Source organism: Brachyhypopomus gauderio, chromosome 3, assembly GCF_052324685.1.
Source record: "Brachyhypopomus gauderio isolate BG-103 chromosome 3, BGAUD_0.2, whole genome shotgun sequence".
Taxonomy (NCBI): domain Eukaryota; kingdom Metazoa; phylum Chordata; class Actinopteri; order Gymnotiformes; family Hypopomidae; genus Brachyhypopomus; species Brachyhypopomus gauderio.
In genome coordinates, this window is record NC_135213.1 from 666,461 (window position 1) to 691,894 (window position 25,434).

The window sequence follows — 25,434 nt, forward strand, 5'->3', positions numbered from 1 at the left end:
CAACCCAGGTTTTTCTGTAAGAAGATTTACAAGCTCAGAGAACATCAGTCAGTGACAGCAACACACGCACACAGAATAATGACTTATTACCAAAATAACTCGTTTATTTCTCACAATGCCAGTCCTTATAAAGCTTAAGCACTTTTCATGTGTTACAAAGTCATACAATTTATGGACACATATTACATAGACAAGATTTATGTTAGTTCCCCTAAAGCCTGTCTAAGCGCATAAATTCCGCAGCACAAGCCTTTTCTCTGGAACACATCTCCATTCCTGTCTTCTCCCCCTCTGTCTAGTCCCTTGACCCCAAGGGTGACCTCAAGCTTCTTGATTTGGTCGCACGCCATGTTCAAAAATACTTTTTTATATCAGAAACTAACAATTCAGCATTTTCCACAACATTCTCCACTTTTTGTATTCTCCCAAACACACATTTTAATCAACACTAACTGTAAACACTGATTGTGAAATAATCTTGGAATAAATCACTGGAATTAACAAAACCATATGACATACATCTAACATTACTTATTCTGGAATACAAAGTTATTTTCTAAAAAACAATGATATCAGGTCAAGTTGCAGGTCAACTTTCCCACTTCATTTAATTGTCTAACCAATCCCAATATGTTTTTAATTACCATTTTTCCAATTTTGATCTTCATCTCTTTGTCCCTCTGTCTCTCTGGACCTCATAGAGTGCTGCACACTATAATGTATCTGACTTCCTACGCAAACGCCCTCCCATGATCTACCCCTAGTTTCACTCACACACACACACACCCACACACACCCCCCTCCAGGTAGGACAAGACGCATCAAAATGGGTTACAAATAACAAATGCATATACTTTTGGACAGTGGCGGCTGGTGCAAAAAAAATTGAGGGGGGCGTAAACAAATTAAAAACAAATAAAGCAGTCTTATTGCCCTTTAATTATTTGAACATGAATTTTGCCCTAGCGTTCTTCAGGTGAATGCTTTGTGAAATGATTTTTTTGTAAAGATAAAACTCAATTTTCTCTCATTTTGTAAGAGCTGCTGCTCCAGCCTGCTGATATTCAACGTGAACCGAATTACGTTGGAGGCTCACGCGAGGTGGGCGAAGTCACGCACTACGGTCACTCGCAAAAGTATAAACCTAGCTTTAACGAACCGCAGCTGACTGACACTACCAACAAGAGTGGGTGTGTCCAACAAGAGTGGGTGTGTCTGGGGCACAGAGAGCTGCACCCCGTGGAAAATCTGAAACCAACCAATTAAACTGCAGCCTCACATCATGTGCTTGGCAAAAGTTTATGCCTCTCCATGCACTCTCATTAGACTGGTGCCCCGCACACAGGAAGTGTGCACAATGTGAGCAATTAAATACAATTATGTGTTTACTCTTTTAATAAATTCAAACATGGCTATTAGACACACAGTGTGACTAAATAATTTCCTCACTATCGCAGTTTATAATGAACTAATTTTAATATTGGAACAATATTAAGGGGGCGGCGCCCCAGTGCCCCATATTGACCAGCCGCCACTGCTTTTGGACCCTTAGCCTTAGGATGAACTGGGAGTTCTTGTGCAAGACCATTTAAGACAGGGGGCTCTTAAGCTGAAAACTTGACGACCGAGAGGGAAACATTTTCTTTGAGGAAGTCTATCATTGAGAATTTACAATTCTTAAATACACTAAAAAATATCATGCTCCAAATCTCTCAGTGAATTCACTTCAGTGAATAACTGAGCTCATTACTTCCCTGATTTACCTCCCTCATTAACTGACCTGATTACAGGCCTACTTCTGTTCATCTGCCTTTTTAAGCACATGTTTCATGTTGTTTAGAGACTGAAAGTGTTCAACAACATAAACTCTCCCAGACTTCCTGCACTGTCTGATGATGGACACTAGGATGGGCAGCATGGGATAGGCGTACTCCATCACACTCCTTGGCTTCCCTCTTGCTCCTGGGTAAACATAGCCACCAGTGTGAACTCCAATCAGTTCACAGGACTCATTAAAGACTGGGGAGCCAGAGGATCCATGGAAGAAACAGGAATTGTAATTGATCTGGGAACTACAAATATTCCAGTTCTCCACGAGACACAAATTTGTCATGAGATGAATGAAGTCTTGGTTCTCAGAAACGTGTTGTTCTAAAGACGATGCAGTTTCTTCTTTTAGAATGATGAAACAGGGGTCCATTTTCTTAACCCCAACCCCAGGATATCCAACAATGCAGATCCCACCCCTAATGGAAGGTGGACTATAGTGACTAAGCAATTGAGGACAGTCAGGAAGTTTATCACTGCTCAGTTGTAGCAGTGCAAAGTCCAGGTGCTGCTCCATATCATTCTTCCCATTAAAGGAGCAAACTACGGTCACAGGTATTGTCATGTGCCCTGGTCTTCTCTCCTCAGTGTCCATTCTTTCCTCTGTGTCCATTATCTCTTCTGTGTCCATTATCTCTTCCGTGTCCTCTTTGACCAAATCCTCAGATTCAAATATAGCCGTTATGCAGTTTTGCAGTTCATGGGCCTTTGTAAAAACATGTGCATTGGTCAAAATGAACCTGCCAGTCAGCAAAAATCCAGTTCCTACTGCGTCCCCTTTCACACAGATCTGGCAGACAGAGTCAGAGAGTTTCATTAATCGTTTTACTGTCTTTATCACAGAGAAACTCTGAGCGCTTTTATCATACTCCACTCTGAAGAACCTCTGCACCTCAGCAGGCTTTGAGAGTTCCTCCCGCTTTTTCAGCTTCCCCAACAAATCTCCCATCTGATCTCTGAGAATTTTCAGGACTTCCTCTGAGTTTGGGATGTCTGAAATACGGATCGGCGTTATGTTCGATCTCTTCCCTTTCGGCAGCTTTTGCTGCAAAGTGCTGACAGAGGCTGCAGTTTCTGACTGATGACTAGTAGGACTTGCGGACACTTCACGAGGATCATTCACTTGCTCATACTCCTGACTAGACTCCTGACTAGACCCCTGACTAGACCCCTGACTAGGTGGCCGATTGTCTTCGACAAAAATCTCGAACCGCTTTCCATTCAGAGGGTCAACAATGTTTGACATGTTGTGGATATCCTCACTGTTCATGTCCTTGAGAGAATGTGTCTTCTTTTTAAAAATGACATCATTAAACCTTCCATCATGCTTAAGAGAATTCTTCAGCTTTCCTCCTTTCAAGGCATACACACAAACGTAATCCACACATCTTGTCAGTTCCTTGTTTCTCATCAGTTGTCGAATAACTTTGATACCTCGTATTTTAATGTTAAAGGTAACAAAATTGTTGGCGTCACTCGTATAAGTTGATTTATTCCCCTTTCGGATGTTATCCATTTTAATGAAGGTTATATCCATAACCTCATTTTTATTAATCAGACAGCAGGGGAAGTCAGACGTCACGGCTCCTCTGGGTGATTCCCCTCTACAGATCAGCACTTGCTTTCCCATATTTTTATTTACAAAGCTTGTAAAAGAGGAGTTTGAATTTAGTGCCTCCTGTACAGTCATTGGCCCATTATATGTCACCTTGTATTTTTGTTTTTTATAGCAGAATTGGAAATCACGAGTTTCAGTTCTCTGTAGACATAGAAAAACAGTTTTAATTCAGAGGACACTTTGTAATAGTCTCTAAAATGATTTCTGTTCAGCAGTGTTGAATGTGGTTGCAGAGAGTCTGTGTAACCTACCGGATGGTGGACGGTGTCCTCTCCCATCACAGTCTCATCTGTCTTGATACACAAATTGTTCTTCGACTTGGAAACCTTGAGAAGAGATACATTATACAATGAGCAACATTAACATACCTACATCAACAAATCTATTTACATATCTACATTAACATAGCCATTTGGATTGTGTCACAGGTTTTCATTTGGTGCACTTTATCCATTAAATCCTCCTTTTTCTCTGAGACTACCGTGATCGCTTCCTTTTTATTTGTCTCACCCGTCACAGATCTACATTATGTTGCTTTAGTATTAACATCAGACATGCAAGCAAACCATGTCTGAATGTTCAAATTCTACAAATTTCAAAACTCATTTGCATAAAATGAGAAAATGCTGCAAGTGGCATTACAACCAAGTGACATCAACCACCTGACTTTACCCTGCCGTATTTACTTGGAAAAAGCAACTGTGCTTTTTTCAATCTTCGTATAAGAAAAAATTTTGAGCGATGAAAATTTGAGTATAGAGATCTATAATTTGTCCAACTTGTTCTTTTAACCCTAGGTAAACACACTTTTAAAGGCGTTTTAAAACTCAATTGCTTTCAAAAATGATAATCACTTATAATGTTGGTAAAATGTAAAGACACTGTAAAATGACAATGTAAACTGCCCTTACAGATCATGTGACTTTACAACAAGTGAAGTCACTACAACTATTGAATTTTACTTCCAACAAATCCTGACCACCTTAGTTTACCCTGCCACAATATCCACTATGTAAAACAACCAAATGAGCCTTTTCTGTTCTCCTTATAAGAAACATATTGTTTGTCCAATATGTCCAGCTTGTTCTTTTGAATGAGACACACAGCGACACTATTGAGCTGTGTTTATAACAGTACTTATGTTACTGAAGGCTCCAGAGGCTGCTGAAGCCGCTTTCAGCTGATGACACAGAAACAAGAAGAAGCAGACCAAGTAGCATCTCAGTTTGAATATGGAGGCCATGGACCCATCCTCTGAAGAATGAAAGAAATTTCACTGCTAGCCTGGACACTGTACTTTGAATGCCTGGACAAACTGTTTAGAACCAAGTTTAGTTCTGTTTTCCAATATAATTTACCTCTCTACTCAAGAGGACTTGTTCTAGATCTCTGATCATTTGCATTCCTTCATGCAGAAATCATTCCCAAACTGCTTATCCACAACATCCAGAACTTTAAAGAATTCAGTTCTGTAGTAATCAATTGGGGATGTATGTTTATGTGCTGAAGCACAGCATGTGAAATGCTGAGGTGGCTTGTAGGCTCATGGAGTGGTAATAGGAGTGAGATTAAGGGCGTACTCACACTAGGCACGGTTTGCTGGTTCCGTGCTGGGGCCCGGTTATCCCCCCTCCCCACTCCCCCTCTGGCCTGCACTCACATTGCCTTCATCAACCGCGCCCGAGCACGCTTACGTCATCACAACGCCACTTCATTTGGGAAAAAAAGCGTGCTCGCACAACACTATGGAGTTCCCGATTCTCTTTTTATTGTATTTTTGGAGTCGTTTTGGGAGTGCAGAAACACGGTGCAGGCACAGATTTATCTATCATTTAACACAACGATTGTCTGTTAATTGTGCTGCACGTGTTAGAAGATTTTTAGAAGACCACAACAATCGCTTTGCCACTATGACTGTTTAACGTGAGCGTCGCATCACTGACGTCATGTTTGAGTAATGGCAAAATGAACCAATCACACGAGGCACCAAGCGGGCCCGGGCACGGATAGCGCTCACACTAGAAGCGAACCGTGCTTCGGCAGGGAACCGTGCCCGGGCCCGGATCACAAACCCTAGTGTGAGTACGGCCTAAGTGTTTCTTTCATGAGCATAGGAATCATTAACACACTCAACAGCAGAAAGCACACCATCTACTGTGTGTTCAGACCTCTAGTTCTTCCGTCATAGTGCAAACAACAGACCAAGCATATTTCCCTGAAGAAATGTGTCATGCAAACCCTGTGCCTTTACAGATGCATCAGATTTACTTGCTACCATCTCCTGATTCACTACAGCACAAATGGCACAAGTATGAACTGTCCACCTTGTTGGACAAAGGTCTGATCCCAGAGATGTGACAAAGGCCCTCCAAAGACTTGGTTATCACCTTGAAAATTACAATTAGCTTCACTGACAGTGATGGGGGTCAAGATATCACTGTCAAAGCTGATGGATAATAAAACAGTCTAGACAGAACAAGAAATGTGTTACTGCACCATCAGGATGGGAGACAGATGATGCTCCTTTGACAGGTCAGAAAAAGATTATTCTTATGGAAAATCCCAACAAAGCCCTCTTTTATTCTAAAGAATAACATATCCAAGAAGAATCACCCATCAAAGCCGAGTGTTACTTTAAAACGTATCAAATTATTATAATGGATATATGGAGGAATAAGCAAAAAAAGCAGCAATAAATGGCCCCTCCCCCTATGCAGCTGTTTCAGATAGACAATGAGCATCCATATCCTTTATGGTGTAATACAGCACCTTTGGGTCATTCCATGTTAAAGCAACCAAAATTTGGATTGGTCCCCGCTTGACAACCTCAGAATCCCTTCAAACTTTCCCCATTTGTAGGCAGATATGTGAAAAAATCCAAAGTATTTCTGTTCCATGTTCAATATTTCAAGAGTTACAGATTCTGAGATGGTCAGGTGGGGACCATTGGTTGAGCTGATATGGAATGGCCCCTTTGTTTTATCAGCAACACACAAAGGGTTATCTTGTATTACTATTGACAGATCCAACAACAGCTTGTTTCTTCATCTTTATGCATATGTTGAAGCTTCACAGAGCCAAAAGAACTACATTGGGGAAAATAAGTATTTAGTCAGTCACCAATTGTGCAAGTTCTCTCACTTAAAAAGACGAGAGAGGCCTATAATTGACGGGAATTAAAAGAGTTTAAAAAATGGTTTGATATGAACAAATTGTCACTGAATTTGAGTAAAACAAATTTTATAGTATTTGGCAATAGTCAAATCAAGAATAATATAAAAATTAGGATTGATGATGTTAATATAGAGAGGAAATATGAAAACAAATTTCTAGGTGTTATAATCGATCACAAATTATGCTGGAAACAACACAAACTATGTAAAAACAAAAATGCAAAAAAATGCAAAAAAAACAAAAACTATTGCAATATTACATAAAACTAAAGATATTTTAAATCAATCATCACTATTTGCTATATTGTTCTTTCATAATCCCATACATGACCTACTATGTGGAGATATGGGGAACCGCATATAAAACCAACACTAAACCAATATTCATGTTACAGAAGAAAGCTATAAGAATTATAAACCGATCCAATTATCATGAATCAACAAACAAACTATTTCTTAATTTAAAAACTTTAAAATTCAGTGACCTAGTTGACCTCCATACAGCTTTGATACTGTACAAAGCACAAAAAAATATGCTTCCGACCAATATTCAGAAATTGTGTGAAACTAAAGTGACTACATATGAACTCAGGGGAACTGGTACGTTTAAAAAAATAAGAGTAAGAACTAATGCAAAAAGTAGATGTATATCGGTCAAAGGTGTAAACTTGTGGAATAGTTGTGACAAGGACATAAAAATGTCCAGTTCACTTGTCAAATTTAAAAACATGCTTAAAAATAAGGTAATAGAAACTTATAATAAAGAGAAATAATTTTATATATGTATAACTTGTTATTGATTTTTAATAGTAATGTATGATTGTTCTGGAGATGAGCAAAGTGTATTATTAATAACAATTGGAAATAATATATATATATTTGATTAAAAAGGGTAGTCAATATAAGCTAATGCTTCAGACTATACCTTTTTCGGTTATTGTTATCATTATTTTCACTATTATAACCATTATTATTTATGAAATATTATTATTTTACTTTCTTTTTCTTTCATGTAAATGTATTTGTGTACATAAGTGTTTATACATATGTTTATACGTATATGTACGTATATATGTACGTTTCTCTAAAAACCGAAATAAACTCAAAATAAAAAATTTTTTTTTAAAAAGTGTGTGCCAACCTTGTGAAGACTTACAGAAAACGTTTGACCTCTGTCATTGCCAACAGAGGATATACAACAAAGTATTGAGATGAACTTTTGTTATTGACCAAATACTTATTTTCCACCATTATTTGCAAATAAATTCTTTAAAAGTCAGACAAAATGATTTTCTCAAATTTTTTTTCACATTTTGTCTCTTATAGTTGAGGTCTACCTATGTCAATTACCGGCCTCTCCCATCTTTTTAAGTGGGAGAACTTGCACAATTGGTGACTGACTAAATACTTATTTTCCCCACTGTATAGGCTAATTGCTATAGGCAAAAAGGCCACAAAAAGACCATTCAGCCCACAAGACTTCAATCCACGCCCACCAGGAGTCATCTACCGGGATTGGAGGTGCCACAGCATGCCTCATGTCCATAAAAAGAAAGCTGATCAGAATGTTCATGGATATGAAAACAGCAAGATAACTTCAAAACCTTACAAACTCCCCCTATCTTTGCAATCAGCAGGTTGATAGCTAAAATTTTGTATTACAATAGTGCGAATGGCAGCCAACTCATTAACTAAAAGTCAGTGTCTTACATCAGCAAAATATTCTTCTTGTGGAAAATACCAACAGCTAGAATTTGAGGTAAGTAAACACAGGTTGCATACATAGGGCGAGAACAAACTGATAAAATAGCAAAGGTTAACTTTTGAAAATTTAAAACCGTACAGCAGTAGCTGCAAAGGGGACTCTGAGGCCATCAAAGCCTCTTCGTCCTGTTGTACAGGCAGATACGGTAAGAAAGCCATGCCGAGCATGCAGACTCCAGTGCAGACTGGAATGAAGCAGGAAGTTCAGAAGGGTACTGAAAAGGGAGGAGCTGTAGGAGGGACTTGACTCCCCATCTACCTGTACCTGCTTTTACCCTCTACTGCCACACCCCATAATGACACATACTCCTTCACAGTTTTGACCAGCAATTTAATCCTAACCTCCATTCATGCTTCACGTTTTAACTGTTCTGTTATTGACATTTGTTCTGCCTTTCTCTCAGTGCCAGTCCACCCAGATAGTAGTCAGATTTTGTTTTCATCTTTAGAGAATGACAATTCACTTGGAGCCACCTCCCTCAAGGGTTCAGTGACTCCCCTGTAGTGTTCTCTGCCATCGTGAGGGACGCCTTGGCTGCATGGACACCTCCTCCTGACTGCTGTTATCAGTTATGCACATATTTTGCTCTCAGCCAATGATGCCTCTGCCTGCAAGGTTCTGTGTCTCTGGTAAACCACATTACTCTGTGCACTTTCAAGGTATCCGCCCCAAAGGTGCAGTGGTGCCAGCGTACCATCTCCTATCTGGAGCTGGTTCACTACTGTCGCCACTGTATACTGGACTGTTCAAATTATGACAAAAGTGTGAGACAATGCTGCTCTAAAGATCATCCTGAGCAGATCTCCTGCATTACTGCATGTCTTCAGATCCCTCAGAGGCCCTGGCCTTACCTCTGGCCCTAGACCAAACTATGAACTGCCATTTCATCTTCATGTTTCTGATAAACGGGTCACTGGTGTGGGGGTCCTGGACCAAGAGCACAGTGGTAAATATGGGTCGGTTACATATATTTCAAAATCTCTTGATTGTGTTTTACAGGGCATGCCTGCCTGCTTGAGGCCCATTGCTGCCTCTGCACTACTGGTGAATGACGCTCACAAACTGGTTCTCTCTCATCCACTCATGCCACACACTACATAAGGTTGTTAATAGCCACACCTGATTGGTCACACTGATCACCTGAGTCATGCACTCCAAATTACTCTAGTCTGATCTAGAGTATGATCTAGATCTACTCTAGTCTGATCTAGAGTCGCAAGATGGTAGGATAGCAGTTTCCATGTCTTGTGTGATATGTTCATAGCATTACACATATCACTCAAAGAGGGGTCGTTATTATTAGTGATTGATTTTGTTTAAGAAACAAACAGTTACACAAACAAAAAAACTATGCTCATACCCGAGCATATTTTGGGCAAGTATTAACACCCCATGGGTTGAGAGCTCTCCTGGTGTTTCATTTTTCAGGTTAAGGTCACTCATGGTCTTTTTCAGGTGACCTGGACATATTAGTCGGCAAGTACACGTCTCTCCTCATATAAACATGGTTTTCATATTAACATGTCTTGTTCTTAGTCTCTGCAGATAAACTTATTATTGATGTCTCAGCGATCCCTCATGCCTGTGCTATTTTCTAGCTCCACCCTTCTAGCTGTGCTGCAATAGCTGGAGATCTGTTGGATCTGCTGGAGCCCGCTATGGTCCATTCATTGACATTTCTCTGTACTAAGACATGTCTAATCGTGTATCTCCTATGGCTGAGGTAAACCTACTCCTGATGTCATGCTGCTACCGAGTCTCAACCTGTTTCAGCTGTTATGGTGTCTCCCAAACATCCACTGATGTCTCCCTCCTTCACACCAACTCCACTGCACTGGACAGACGATCCTGTACCAATGTGTTTTGACACACATTCACCCAGCAGACCATGACTAGGATTTCAGGAAAACTAGAATGCACATTCTGTTCTTTTTGTTTCCCTTACTTATTTTACTGTATGCTGAATAACAATGTTTTAATAATTGTTGTTGACCAGACGAGGATGGGTCTACCCTTTGAGTCTTGGTTCCTCTCAAGGTTTCTTCCTCATGCTCTAGGGAGTTTTTCCTTGCCACTGTCGCCCTTGGCTTGCTCACTGGGGACTGGGATTTGTACTTGGACACATGTAAAGCTGCTTTGTGACACCTGTTGTAAATAGTGCTATACAAGTAAATTTGACTCTGAAGACAATCTTCACATTGTGTGGCTAAACAAGCACAGCAATAATCCATGAGTTAGGCCTATTGGAGATTTTATTTCCACTTGCACTCCTTTGTGAACCAGTTTTTCAGACATACTGATGTGGTTGAATACTGATCTCTAGTGATTTCACACAGGTTGAAACAGGCAGTTTTGGAGATTGAGCCTGTGCAAGTTCTTTATAAACAAGTCCCCGACCTAATTCATTATTCATGCCTTAGTGAACATAAATTTAAATAAACACTGATCGAAAGATTATTTGATTCCTTGTAGAGGTTATCAGAGTACTTTGTGTTGTTGTTTATGTAGATTTAAGTGCATTTTGAAATCACGTGTGAGGATGGCTAGTATTCACTCTCTCCTCATATTAGCATTACTCATGCATTTCAACATATGCTGCCTTGCATGGACGACCAACTTTTATTGTCTGTGCTAGGTGAATAAAACCACTGCATGGTCTGTCTCCTCTATATTTTACTGAAAACCACACACAAGGTGTTATAACCACACTGCACATTCACACACACAGGTTAAAAGTACACACACACGGGATTAAAAACATACAGCACACACACACATTGCAAGCATGCGGTAGCAAATTGTGTCCACTCACTTGGTCTCGTTTTAAAAAGAAGTCCATCTTCGTTTGGCTTGCCCTTTTGGACATCCTAATGTTACATGACAAAAAGAAAACAACTTTCAAAACAGTTCTACGATAGGACAATATTATATAGCAAGAGAATGACTGGATAAAAAACCTACTCGGGTTTGGCTTTGCACGAACGGTAAAGTTACTTACTAGAACAGACCTGGGCATTGTACATATTTCCGAGAACACTGCAAAGAATGTGACGTGCCAAGTATAAAAGCCTCCGCCACTGTTCTCCAAAATGATATGTGGTAGTTTAAAGAAACACCCCTCAAAAACAGGGGAAGGAACATTTACCTGACAAATTTTAATGTTGCTTTGTGTTTCAAGTTTGAAAAGTGCTGGAATTTAGGCTAAAGTTCATGAAAATGCTTGAAATTGTAACTACTTCGTTTCACAACAAATATCACAACAAAATCTTGTAAAGGTGTATGAACTGTGCAAACACGACTTTGTTCATTGCTGAGGCGCGGAGCGCGCGAAGTTACAAAATTCGAGAGGTGCACGACCTCGCGAATCGACAACGGGCGGAGCCACTGCGATTACGTCATTTTCACCGCGCGGACCCTCGAAGCCTGGTTTACGCGCTACGGTCACTCGCGAAAGTATAAACCAGACTTTAGTTTTCCCTTGGTGCGATTCACCGACAGACTGCTTGGCCCTGCTAGTTCATGTTGTGAGTAACGCACGAGAGCTTGTAACGGTCTTCATTCATGTATGGATGGTAGAGTAGAGCTGGAACTCAGACTGTGTGAAATAAACAAAGCTTCTTACCCTCTACACGACTGTCGCATTTGTTTCCGGCCTCCTCCCTGTGCTCCACGACTCATCCCCTAAACTCGGTTGCAAAGCTCCCTTCTATCCGGGTTGGAGTGGAGACTTGTTATCCACAACCAAAGCGTTACAAACTGCTCGAATCAGATACTCTAAGGACAGGGAAACATATTTCAATGAACTTCCGCTCGTCTCTCTGCCTGGCATATCTGACGGGAAAGTTATGTGCATTACCGCTCGTAGCGCCATACAAAGTACATTTAACAAATTACCTATTAATACAACGGTTACACGCGCCGAACAGTTTCACTGTATACAACACATTTAGCTACAACATCCAATTCCCACATTATGTCCAAATATGATTTAACATATGTAAACACACATGGAAGCCCACATCCAGATTATTCTCACGCCAACTTGTTTTATACAGATAAGCACTACACAAAATTGTTGTATGTTATACATTTTACAGCTACATAATAACAAGCTCGGTGAATATGGACATACACTATTTACTCCCATCCAAATATGAGTTTATCTTTGTAATGTTGAACGAGGAACTTACAGGAAAGTGTACTTTACTATACTGTATATGCGCACTTTATATGAACTCCACAAAACTTAAAAACTCAACAATATTTGCAGCGCTTAATACAACAGGATACAACGAGTTGTCTAGTCTTCTCACGCAAACTGTTGCGAGAAAAAGTCACATTAGCCTAGCTAGATAGCTAATCATCAAATGAATGCAACTTACTAGCACGATAAAACAAGACCATCCACTCTGCACTAATTACAGATACATAAATATACGTATGTTGTGCATCTCTGTTAAGTGTCTGAACATAGAAAGAGAGCTTCTTTCAAAAATCTAAAGCAACTTTGTACGAAGACGATGGAAAGACACCTACCGATAGTGTTGTCTACCTCCAAACTGAATCAACCGCGGTAAAGTTGGTTCAGCGTTCTATATTCGTCAGACATTCACGAAAGAATGGACTCGTTATTTAAAAAGAACATAGTGTATACTATAAATACCTATTATGCAATTCATACATATTGTGAATATTGTGAATTTATCCCCACACAATGGTTTTCAGTAAAGATAGATTTAGAAGATGTGAAAAGATCACATCTAGGAATTAACGGAAAGTTCATGTTAGTCGGTAAGCGCTTCAGTGCCAAGACAACTTTTCAAAATAAAAGTCATTGGTTAGTTCAATTTTTTAACATTGGCAACTGATTTGTTGGGATTTGTTGGCTCCATGAAATTTTGAAACAACATATTTTTCCCTTAAAATGATGCATTCTCTCAGTTTAAACTTTCGATCTGTGATTTGTGTTCTATTCTGAATAAAATATTAGATGCTGGCACCTCCACATCATTGCATTCAGTTTAAAGGTGGTTTTCTATATAAAGAAATAATGTGCTATTTTATAATGAAGATTTGTTGTTACTGTAAAAATATCATCTTTTAAATAGGCCTATATCTGTAGTCTATCTATATTAAATATATATGATTTTGACATCTGATTTTGATATTTTGAATAAGTAAATTATATGAATCTTGGTTTGATTTTTATATTTTGAATGAATAAATGGTATGAATCTTTGTTTGAACACTTGAACACCAGACACTGTATGCTGCAGTAACAAAATACACTTTAAAATAAACATTTTGCTTTATTATGTATGCAAGTATTTGGTAATTTTGGGGTGTGTTTATGGAAAAGATGGTTGCTATGTTAGGGGATTGTCTTAATAATACAAGGCAAAAATATAAGGTAAAAATAAGCTAATATAAAAGTTATATTGTCCACTGCATCAAGACAAGAATTGCTACACTGACCATGATGGTAAATGCTGACTACAGAGCTAATGATACTGACAGACAGAGAGATAAGATAAAGTACTAAAATTAACTGTAACAGAGTGAATAAAGGCGCAGGACGCGAGGCAGGTAAAGGCACATCTTTACTGTCCATAGCGGGAAGCACAACAAAGGAATGGCGCAATAGAGCAGTGCACAAAGAAAAGTGCGCAAGCAAAGCGCAGGTAGCGCAATAAGTCTATAAGTACTGAGGAAAGCACCCGTTTAGTAGTTAATGCAGTGTCCATTAGAAGAACAATGCACAGTCTCCAGAGAAGAACAATGCACAACACTGGATGTCTGGGCCTGTGGGGTTAAATAGGTGACATAGAGGGAACAGGTGCAGATGATAATGACATGAGTGCTAATATGTTGATTAGGAAGGAGGGAGGAGTGAGTGAGATGAGTGAGGTGTGTGTGTGTGTGTGTGCATCTCCCTCTGAGACTGGGGCTGGCCTACCATGACAATAATAAATTTGCATCTCTTCAAATGCATACACTTAAGACGTAAACTGCAATAAATAATCCCCTTTAATTAAATCTGACTAGTACACTGTTCATAGTTTTAGTGCAACATTAGTACAACTTTAAATAAAAAAGGTTGCCTCTGTCCTTCTGAAACAGTCTAGTAATCAGAATATTCTAGATGAGTAATATAAAGACATGTTTCTGTGGGTCCAGGGACGTTCACGCCATGAGCTGCTTCAGCATGTGTGGGTGGGTGAAAGAGCACAGCTCGTAGACAATGGGCTCTGACATGACGTGGAGGAGCTAGTGGATGTGGCATTACCAAGGTCAGGTGATTTTTTTAAAGCAGAAAATGTTTTCTTACCAATGTAATATCATTCAATTTAAAATACACAATTTCACATTTTTTGAGTCACGGATCAGATCGTTATTCATATCAGCATGAAAAAGACAAATCTAAATTTGTTTTTCATTTATTAATGCTTAAAGAACATAAAGAGAACTACAAACATTTATGCAAGGGTGGCCGGATGGGTCTGTGTGTAGGCTGCGTGTGAGCGCAATAGTGTTACAGCATGGTCTTAAATGAAAACATCCAAGATGTTTATTGTTTAAATAACAATCAAAATAAAATAGTCACTACTCATTCAATTAAAGTATAATATGAGGCTAGACAAGAACCTTCCTTTAAAAATAGTAAATGAAAATATACTGTTAAAAAAGTAAATAAATGAGGTCATGGGGAAAATAAAGGAGACATATACCGGTATATAACTTTAGATTATTTTTCAAAAAGGAGAAGAGGAGGTTTTTCTGTGGTGTTAAACCCAATCTCTGGTCTAGACTGTTAAAACCTCCACAAGGTTCTACTGTTCTTCTCAGACAGGTGGACTCTCTTGGATTGCAGGTCACAGATTGGGCAAATTATTTGTTTTAAATTCTCAATAAGAACAAAAAGAACAATAAGAACAACAGATTAGTAAGAGAGAGAGAGACTTGGAATTATCTCTGAGAGTCCAGAGTGTGCAGAGTCGACACCCACACTGGTACAGGGACTCCGTGCTCTCTATCTGGATGGGGCTGGTCTTCTACAACATATACATTCATATTTTGTAGGTTTATCTATAAAATCTATATTAAAACATTACACAGCAGATCTTGTGGTCTTCTGCAACACACACAGAAACATAAATATAAACCTAAATAAAAGGCCCTAAATACCCACCGTCCACAATAACTGTGTACGTATGAATGACTTCTTCATTATTGATGTCCTGGATGGTGTAAACTCCACTATCAGATGGTGCTGTTCCTCTCAGCTCAACAGTAGAGATGAGTGATGCTCTCTGACTGTATTCATCTTTGCACTGCAGTGAGCGTTCATGCACTGTACAGATCTGTCCACTAGAGGGAGCTGCTGCATCTGTGCTGTTATAAATCACCTCCACTGGCTCTGATATGGGCAAATCCAGGAGCAGAGGACACTCCCTCTATCTGCAGACTCACATCACAGATGTCTTTATTATTACAGGTACAGGTGTACCAGCCCCTCTTAGTGTAATCAACATCAGTGATGGTGAGGGAGAGATCTCCCTTCAGGTACTGATCATGGGACATGTGAAATCCCTCCTTTGACTGACAGGATGTCTGGTCACACTGAGCCAGAATGTCATGTGGTTTATGGGACACAGTCCATGTGACCAGATCAGAACACGTCTGATTACAGGAGAGAGTAGCAGCATCATGAAGATTCACCTTCACTGAAGGGAAAGAGCCTGAAAGACAAACTTTAAAAGACTTAAAAATTCTGATGTAAAAAAATAAATAAAAATGAATTACAATGTATATATTTTCCATTGTGATTGTGTAACAATTTAATTTCAGCATTACATATTACTCCAAAGAAAGTTAAACCATTACACACAAAATGGTTCAAACATGATGACCACAAAGAACCAGTTCAGTCCACCTACCAGTGGTGACTGTCAGCAGGAGTATCAGCAGGACACAGTGACACCTGCAGCAGGACTGACAAGACAAAAGAGAACCCAGTCAGCACTGTACATAGGAGACAGGAGAACACAATCAGTACTGTAGGTTATAATAACCTTTTGCTTTAGTTAGTAAATACATTTTTGAGTCAAGTTAAATAAAAAGTGCATACTGTATGTTTGTATTTATTTTTATGGTCTTTATGTGTTTTTATTTAACTATACAAATTCATATATATGAATTAGCATATTTCAATGCAACGTCCTGGATTTTTTTAAAGATGGAGTTTATTTTCTTGTCTTATGTTTTGACTTATAATTCTCAAAAATGTAGACTTGACTTTGCCTTGCGCTGAAAGACTAAAGACAGACTACTGAAAAACGCCTTTTCCACAGGTACAGCATAAGGGTTTATTATAACTGTGACGCGCGGGCAGGGCGAAGGACGAGACACGAGTCCTCGGTTGTAACCGACATCACTTTTAATTTCAACACATATATAGCGCATATAGCGCACGTAGAACATTCAACGTATACAGAGACGTGTAAACTTTACACAACTACGAGCACAGGACACTGCGCGAGCGCACATTAAATAGACAAACCACATAAGCCCCACATGATTACGAGACGATTTACAGGTGAGACGGATCACAAGACACAACCACATCCACGGAGATCCACAGACACAGACGAGTAGACGTAGACGACGTAGACACACGCCCAAAAGGGAGGGGCCGGGGTCCTCAACGTGAGAGACGCCCCCACCAAGGGCACTACCCATCCCGGGGTGCCAACAGGACCGAGTGCCCCGAACACGTCGATGGGCGGATCCGACGTGCTTAGTCCTGCGTCTGGGAGGTGACCACCCTCGGCGAAGCGTCCGCCACAAACCGCCTAGAACACCCTCCCTGGGAAGACCGGGGAAAAGACGTTAGACACATTTAACGGGACAGACACAAACACACAGACTGGTACATTAAAACATAGAGGCACGAAAGGGAAAAAGGAATTAGGCACACATACGGGAAGACTCCCAAACACTGGGACAGACACACACGAAACAGGCGCCAGGCTGCGCGCCGGAAGAAGGGCGAACAGGGGAGAGAGATCGGGAGCTGCTGGTACTGCGGCGGGCGGTCCTCCTCCTGCCCTCGCTGCGAACCCTCCACCGGGTGCAGCGCAGCTGGCGGACGTGCCTGGTGCAGCGCGGCCGGCAAACATGCCTGGTGCAGCGCGGCCGGCGAACGCGTCAGGTGCAGCACGGCCGGCGAACGCGTCAGGTGCAGCACGGCTGGTGGACGCGTCAGGTGCAGTGCGGCTGAAGGACGCCCCGAGCGGGCCGCATGGTAGTACCCCGTCAGTCTCCATCTCCTCCTCCTCTTCTCCCCGGCTCCATTCCATGGACTGCTCCGGGCTGCCACCCCGGGAGTAGTCCATCTCACTTTCGCCGGAGCGATCGGAGGATGGGCCCACCTCTGGAGTCCACCTCCCCTTCACAGTCCCGGCAGAACGCTCAGAGAGGGGCGGACTACCCTCGTCCTCCGTGTAGGGCTCGCTGATGGAGGATGGTCTTCTTCCTCCTTCTCCTCCCCACCGTAGCCTACGGGGGGCGCGGAACACACGGAAGGTGGGTAGCTGTCGTCGTCATCCTCCTCCTCCCCACCGTAGTCTACGGTGGGTGCGGAGCACACAGACAGAGGGTAGCTGTCGTCCTGCTCCTCCTCCTCACCGTAGTCCACGGTGGGAGCGGAACACACAGACGGAGGGTAGTCTTCCTCCTCATCCTCCTCCTCACTGTAGCCTACAGTGGGAGAGGGGCACACGGGAGGAGGGAGGTCATCCTCCTCCTCAGAACGTGACAATAACATGACAATTTGCTCAAGATTAACATAACCTGGGGCTATTTCCACAGGTCAAAACTTATGATTTGAAAATGGATTAAACATTTAATGTTCTGAGCCTTTGTTCTGGGGAAGCACTGCCCTGCAACCAGCTTTATTTTTACATTATTAACAGTCAAGAAAAGGTTTCCAAATGAAATAAGCTTTAATGTTCTCTAGATATTTCGTGGCATTTTGGTGTTTTTGTGTCCATTAACTTTGAGCTCCGACAGTTACACCGTTAATATCGCACACACTTACACACACTTACGCACTGACTCATATAGGTTTGCTCCTTTTTATTTGAAACAAATCCAAAATCTGTAGCAGTGGTGTTTTTCTTTGAAACCAGCTCACTTGAGTCACAACTAACACTCGTCGTCATTGTGGCCTTTTTTGTGGCCTTTTTCCCTCTATGGCCTTTTTAAAGGCCATATATTGTGAAGATGTAAAGACCATACACTGTGATGGTGTGAAGACTCTTCACACCATTACAGTGTATGGTCTTTACATCTTCACAATATATGGCCTTTAAAAAGGCCATATGCTGGGAAGATGTAAAGACCATACGCTGTGAAGATGTTAAGGCCATATACTGTGAAGATGTAAAGGCCATATACTGTGACGGTGTAAAAACCATACACTGTGAAGATGTAAAGTCCATACACTGTGAAGGTGTTGTGCAGCTGCTCTGGATTCTAGTGTTTACCAGACTGAAGTGTTTTAATACTGATCTACTTTGTGGGTAAATGGTTGCTGAAATAAATGTGACGTGCTGCAGGTACTGGGCACGAGTTGCTATTTTAGTACGGGTGTTGTTTGTGTGTTGTGATCACTAAAATTAGATTTACAGTGAAAAGTAGAATGCTAGAATTCAGCAAAATTTGTCTTCGTTCACATGATTTCTAAAGTTTGAAATGAAAAGAATATTATGTCCAAGACTTGATCTTTTCTGTTTTCAGTGTTAATTTCATTGACAAATAATTTGTGTCACAGTTTTCATCAACGAACGAAAACATTTAAAGCATTTAAACATCATTACAAATACAAGGAATAGATTTATTAAAAACATGTATAGTCATGGAGTAACCCCTTGCCCTGAACATTTGCAGTATTGCGATACCCCATTATTGCTGGTATTCGAGCCCTACAATAAACTTCAGACAAACATTAAAACTATTTTATTCAGTGTTTATTAAGCAATTGAAATACATTACTAATTGTGTTTAATGTTGTAAGTAAATTAGTTAAATCAAGTAAAATATTTATGAGTGTAGAGAAAGCTCTTTAAATAATAGCAAAGTGTTTCTCTGTGCTTAGACAGCCTTAGTATGCGGTGAGCAGCGAAATACCGTAAAATGAAGCATATAGGCGCAATAAGATTTAAAGCACGTGAATCGCAAAGCGCGGATAACCTGACCGTGGTGTTTTACCAGGGCGGAGCAGCATCCCAATTAGTTACAGACAGCAATTGGTCCCAAAGATGTTCAAAACAAATCCTGAATCTGGATCCAACCTCCATCCTGCAACAAAGAACATGCATGCACCATCTCATAATAACATAACAAGACTTCATCAAGTGTTTTGGGGAAAAAAACTAAAATATTAATATTATTATTATAATGATGAAAACATCGTTAACATTATTGATGATGATGAAGACATTGTTATTAATATTGTTGTTGATTATGATGACAACGTTATTAATATTATTTTTGATGATGATGGACATCGTTGTTAATATTATTATTATTATTATTATTATTATTATTATTATTATTATGATAATAGTAATGATAATGAGGGGGCTCTGGGGTATGGAGGCATGTTCCCACCTCTATTATTGACATGACAATTATGAATTACTAAAACAGTGGTCACCTAGTTCTGTGCGTTGTGAGCGTTGTAATCATAAAGTTGCACCAGTAGATGGCGCACTATTCCTACATAGAAAGCTTTGGTGGCCAGCGGAGGTGTAGGAGGAGGAATATAAATTATGAGTGACGTGTACAGAAGCTCCTCCTCTAAGTGTTACTATGTGTTATTTTATCTGTCTGTCCAGATGGACCTGATCTCTCACATGAACATAATGGCAAGTCAGAGCACAGAAAAACTTTTAGGTAACTTGTTTTCCTTGTCCTGTAATCTCATTCTTATACTTCCATTCTTTTTGTTTAACTATTTCTTCTATTTTATATTGACTTCATTTTGACTTTCTATAGTTTCTTCTTCTCCTTCTCTTAATAATAAGTGTAACTGTATAATAGTATAATAGCAATAGTAGTAGTAGTAATCGTAATAATAGTAGTAGTAATAGTAATAGCAATAGTTGTAATAGTAGTAATAGTTATAGTAATTATAGTATTAGTAATAGTAATAGCAAGAGTAGTAATAGTAGTAGTAGTAATAGTATTACTACTACTACTATTACTACTAATTATAGTACTAGTAATAGTAATAGCAAGAGTAGTTGTAATAGTAATTGAAGTAATTGTACTACTACTACTAATAATAGTAGTAATAGTAGTATTGATTTGCTTACAGAGTACAAGATGAACTACAAGAGGCGTGGACTGGCTCTCATCTTCAACCAGGAGAAATTTTACTGGGAGCTAAAACTAAACAAACGTTTTGGAACAACTAAAGACAAAGAAAATCTCACTGAAAGGTGAATATTTAGACGCAGGGAAAGATGTTCAGCTAATTTAATTGACATTGACCAACATCTATATGATAAATACATGAACTACTGTACGTATGGGAAACAACTTAGAAGAACATGACTACAATCAAGAAGGTGTAAACCCATTTTACAGCATATATATTATCAGTCAAAGGCCCCTTTGCTACAACATGAGGAAGTCCTTACTGAGACACTGTTTAACACTTTTTTTCATGGGAGACACTGCTTAAACTTCTTTTTCTTAGGTAGACACTGTTTTAACTACTTTTTGCATAATTAAGTGTCTAGACAACCACTTTTTTAGACCATGGGACAAAAAACACTATTTGTTCAGAACTTGGGAAAACATTTTCTGTTTGCAATTTTTACTTCAGATTCCAAAATCTAGGGTTTGATGTGGATGCAAATGATGATCTAAACAAGGAGGACATGATGAAGAAAATACGTGAAGGTACAACTTTATCATTTCATTATTCCAAATGTAAAGTGGTTCTCATAAAAGTTTTCTTTTATTCTGAACTGTAACGTCAGCTGTTTTGAATGTCGTGTCACTACCATGACAACCGTTGTCTATAGTGGCAACTGGCGACCACAGCGAGGCTGATTGCTTCGTCTGTGTCTTCTTAAGTCATGGGGAAGATGGACACATCTTTGCCCGTGATGACAAGGTTAACATTAAAGACATAACCACCCTCTTCAGAGGAGATACATGCCAGAGCCTCATAGGGAAACCAAAGATATTTATCTTCCAGGTGAGTTGCGACCAGGTAGAAACCCTTACTTGCTTCTCTTATTTGTTTCAGTTTAGAAGTTCAAAGTGTTTGAGTGTGCATGCAGTATTCTACAGATATTAATGTGTGTTCTGGTTTTATTGTGCATTTTATTATGCACGAATGAGCAGTGATCATAGTACACTGTTGTAGCATCGTAATGACACTTTGACACCATTTGCGATTATAGGCATGCCGTGGTAACAATGATGACAATGCTGTGACCCCCATGGGGGCTGCTGAGGAAGTGGAGGAGGTAGAGGAGGAGCCTGCAATGGTCTACACCCTCCCAGCAGAGGCGGACTTCCTCATGTGTTACTGTGTAGCTGAGGGTGAGTGTAGATGTCTGGGAAATGTGGTTATCACACTCAACATCCAAACACATTTTAGCAGTGGGAACTTACAGGTTCTGTTCTCTGTTCATTTCTGCCTTTATGTTCTGAGTGGTGTTTGGTCCTCATTCAACAACTTTAATGAAATTTGGATTTAGAAATTTCAGACAGAATTTTCAGTACATGAAGTGGAATACACAGTAGTCTAGTCTAATGTCTGTGTAACACAAGTAGTTTTTCCTGTTATCTATATAGCACACAGTAGTCTAGTCTAATAGTCTAGTCTAATATCTATGTAACACACAGTAGTTTAGTTTAACATCATTACAACATAACGTTGTAATTCAGGAGATATTTTATTTTCATCAAGTGAAAATTGGGACAGGAGATTTCAAAATGTACAAACCTTACAGTGACAGGTCTACAGTAACAGCTCACTGTTTGATTTACATCCACTTTCACTTTTACTTTGTACTTTATCTCATTAGCTTGTCCTTCAGTTTAAATACTGCAGTAAGGTGCAAAAAGTTAATGTTTACTTATTTACTGTGTAAGACTGTGTAGGCTTGTTTACACCCTTAATAAGTTACCAGTTATGATTTTCATCCAATTGTAATTTCTCCTCTGTATTTAACCCATCCATGAAGTGAGAACACACACCCTAGTTATCACTAGGGGACTATGAGTACAGAAGCACACACTAGTGATCACTAGGGGACTATGGGCAACCCTAGTTTGGCACCAGGGGAGCAGTTGGGGTTTATTGCCTTGCTCAAGGGCTCTTCAGTTATGGCCTAGCTGGGAATGAAAGCCAAGACACTCCGATCACAACTAGACCACTGCTGCCTCTGTCGCCATATTAGGTCATTTTTTAAATATGTGATTTTAATATAACCTCTTATATTAATAGGATTATTAACTGTGATATTAATATAATCTCTTTATATTAATAGGATTATTATCTATGATTAAGATTTTTATATAATCTCTTATTTTAATAGAATTTTAATGTGATTTTTATATAATCTCTTACATTAATAGGATTATAATATGTGATTTTAATATAATCTCTCGTGTTTATGTCATGCTGCAAGGAATGAGGCAGGATGTGTGTATGAGTTCCTTCAACATATAGCTTTATTGTTGCACATGTAAACAGTAAACAACTAACACAAACTAACACGATACTGAATGGACTCACAAAGACGAGCATGGGACAAGACTAACTCACACAATACAGTATATACTCAACACATGTTACACGAGCGCCTCGTGTAACACATTGGACTAACAAGACGTATGAACACGTAAACAAATAGCCACACCCACAGGAAGTACCTATACATACGCCCAAAGGGAGGGGTCCAGGGCTGTAATGTGTTAATTATAGTTTTTTGCAGCTGCTAAGACCCCAAAAGTGGTACTAATAGCAAAATTTTTGAAAACACTAACCAATGTTGCCTATCTATTGACGTGGTGCACTAAACCTTAAGCACATTCTCTGCCTTACACTCATTTGCAAAACATAAAACACCCATAATGAGACCTCTGACAAACCTTTACAGCAGACTACAAACTGAACACTCAAACACATGGTAGCAGTGTTTTACATTTGTCATGGTAGCAGTGTTTTTGCATTTCCATTTGTTTTCCATTTGTGTGTATGTGACGTCTGTGACGTCGGGACAGAAGCAGCTGGAGGCAGGGGCTGAGAATGACCGGTTTTGTTATCCATGATAATGAACCAACAGAAAAACTCAGGCCACAAGGCAGAAGCGATGCAATACACAAACAAAAGAGAAAAGATACAAAAGAGAAGCCAATGGGAACGGATGAGTCCAGCAGACAGGGCAAGGTGTCCCACGACGAGGCGAGGGTGCAGGCTGAATAGCACTGGACAGCGCAACCTGTGGGAATAAATACAGCCCTGAACTGATTAGGTGCAGGTGTCAGTATTCAGGTGACCGAGGCGGGAGGAGTGACCGGGACTGAGAGGGTGTGTCCTGTGTGGTTGTGGGCGTGCTTGTGAGAGAAGGGGTGCGTGTGCGCGCCCTCTGGTGGCGTCCGGGCCGACGTAATAGGATTATAATAATTGATTTTAATATAATATCATATTAATAGGATTATAATAATTGATTTTAATATAATATCATATTAATAGGATTATAATAATTGATTTTAATATAATCTCTTATATTAATAGGATTCCAAGCGTATCGCAACACATCCTCTGGCAGCTTGTACATCCAGGACCTGTGTGAGACTCTGAGAGATCACGGCTCAACCCTGGAGGTCACAGAGCTCCTGACCCTGGTCAACCAGAAGGTCTCCGGACGCAGCGCCGTGCGCAAGGACGGGAGGGGGAAACAGCAGCCCTGCTTTACCTCCATGCTCAACAAGAGACTGTACTTCAGACCCAAGGAGGAGAGCACCACAGATCTAACACAATTACAGGGACAAACACCATCTGACTGACTAGTGTAATGTCAATAAAGAAACAATGACTGCTACATGATCTTGTTTGTCTTCACATCCGTTCTGATCCCTGAAGCAGTTACATCACACAGCACTTCCCCTTTGAGCACACATGTTGTTGTTGATGCTGGTTGTGTTTGACGCTGCACAGCTCAGTGCAGCCCAGACTGGAATGGCAGGTCCAACAGGCATATGCCCATTTTATACAAATAATGCAAAAGCCCCTCTTTAAATGTATCCACAAAAATAAATATCCAAAACCAATCAAATAATTAAACAACAAAAAAAAATACAGTTTACATACATTTACAGCTTACACATGTGCAGATACATTTTTTTTATTTGTGATTAAGTCCACTGAGAATTTACAGTTGAGTTTGTTATGAGGTATGTACCATAGAATATATATACTCCCTTCATGTCAGTAGTTTAAGTGCTTTTGATGTTTAGTTATGTTGCACTTTACCAGCGACAAATTTAAGAGAATAAACAAGATTCTACCACTTCTGCTAAATTTAACCACCTGCATGCAGTGTGCCTTGTGACCATAAACGTGCCTGGCCACTTACATGCCAAAGAAGAATGTGGTTTCAGTCTTGAGACAGAAAGGACAAAGTCTGTGAGGTTTTTTGTGGTCATGTTTGTCAAGTTTATGTGTCTACTGAAAATATCTGTACAGAGTTCATGCAGACAATGAATGAAAGAGTCAAATCCATTGGTCCATTGGTACACTTTTATTTATAAGGCCATGCTTGGACTATTGCCCTCGTATATCTGTTCCTTAATCACACAGAGAAGTGTTGATGCCTACGGTCTGCGTTCCAATGAACATTTGCTACTCTCTATTCCTTATGTCCGCACCGAAATTGGAAAAAGGTCTTTCACCTTCTCTGCCCCTTCTTCATGGAACACTTTGCAAAAGGACTGGAAAATTACAGAACTGATCACGTTAA

General features: G+C 39.9%; 2 protein-coding genes across 6 annotated transcripts; one reads left to right on the forward strand and one right to left on the reverse strand.

Moving 5' to 3' along the window:
* Positions 1–107: 107 nt before the first annotated feature.
* On the reverse strand, positions 108–13,125 carry LOC143509890 (serine protease FAM111A-like). 5 transcript variants are annotated; one of them, XM_076998731.1, is made up of 5 exons: positions 12,920–13,125; positions 12,006–12,157; positions 11,196–11,250; positions 3,697–3,771; positions 108–3,586 (listed from the first exon to the last, which is right to left on the reverse strand). In XM_076998731.1, exons 2-5 carry the CDS (start codon positions 12,059–12,061, stop codon positions 1,793–1,795), a joined length of 1,980 nt encoding a protein of 659 aa, XP_076854846.1. In that variant the 5' UTR covers positions 12,062–12,157; positions 12,920–13,125; the 3' UTR covers positions 108–1,792. The 5 variants fall into 5 exon arrangements, with proteins under 5 accessions (XP_076854846.1, XP_076854847.1, XP_076854850.1 ...); XM_076998732.1 differs by lacking the exon at positions 12,006–12,157; XM_076998735.1 differs by lacking the exons at positions 12,006–12,157; positions 12,920–13,125 and adding an exon at positions 11,529–11,584.
* A 7,151-nt stretch (positions 13,126–20,276) lies between these two features.
* Positions 20,277–24,516, forward strand: LOC143509893 (caspase-6-like). The gene is made up of 6 exons (XM_076998738.1): positions 20,277–20,341; positions 20,766–20,889; positions 21,279–21,355; positions 21,481–21,656; positions 21,865–22,006; positions 24,210–24,516. Exons 1-6 carry the CDS (start codon positions 20,284–20,286, stop codon positions 24,479–24,481), a joined length of 849 nt encoding a protein of 282 aa, XP_076854853.1. The 5' UTR covers positions 20,277–20,283; the 3' UTR covers positions 24,482–24,516.
* The last annotated feature ends 918 nt before the right edge of the window (positions 24,517–25,434 follow it).

What these genes read in the sequence shown, in the direction of transcription:
- LOC143509890 (XM_076998731.1), bottom strand. Translation starts at nt 12,061, where the DNA reads ATGAGTCGTGGAGCACAGGGAGGAGGCCGGAAACAAATGCGACAGTCG. An exon ending in TCTTTTTAAAACGAGACCAA is followed by an intron (nt 3,772 to 11,195) that starts GTGAGTGGACAC and finishes TCTCTTCTCAAG; the next exon opens with GTTTCCAAGTCGAAGAACAA. An exon ending in AGGACACCGTCCACCATCCG is followed by an intron (nt 3,587 to 3,696) that starts GTAGGTTACACA and finishes CTATGTCTACAG; the next exon opens with AGAACTGAAACTCGTGATTT.
- LOC143509893 (XM_076998738.1), top strand. Translation starts at nt 20,284, where the DNA reads ATGGACCTGATCTCTCACATGAACATAATGGCAAGTCAGAGCACAGAA. An exon ending in AAAGAAAATCTCACTGAAAG is followed by an intron (nt 20,890 to 21,278) that starts GTGAATATTTAG and finishes TTTTTACTTCAG; the next exon opens with ATTCCAAAATCTAGGGTTTG. An exon ending in CAAAGATATTTATCTTCCAG is followed by an intron (nt 21,657 to 21,864) that starts GTGAGTTGCGAC and finishes TTGCGATTATAG; the next exon opens with GCATGCCGTGGTAACAATGA.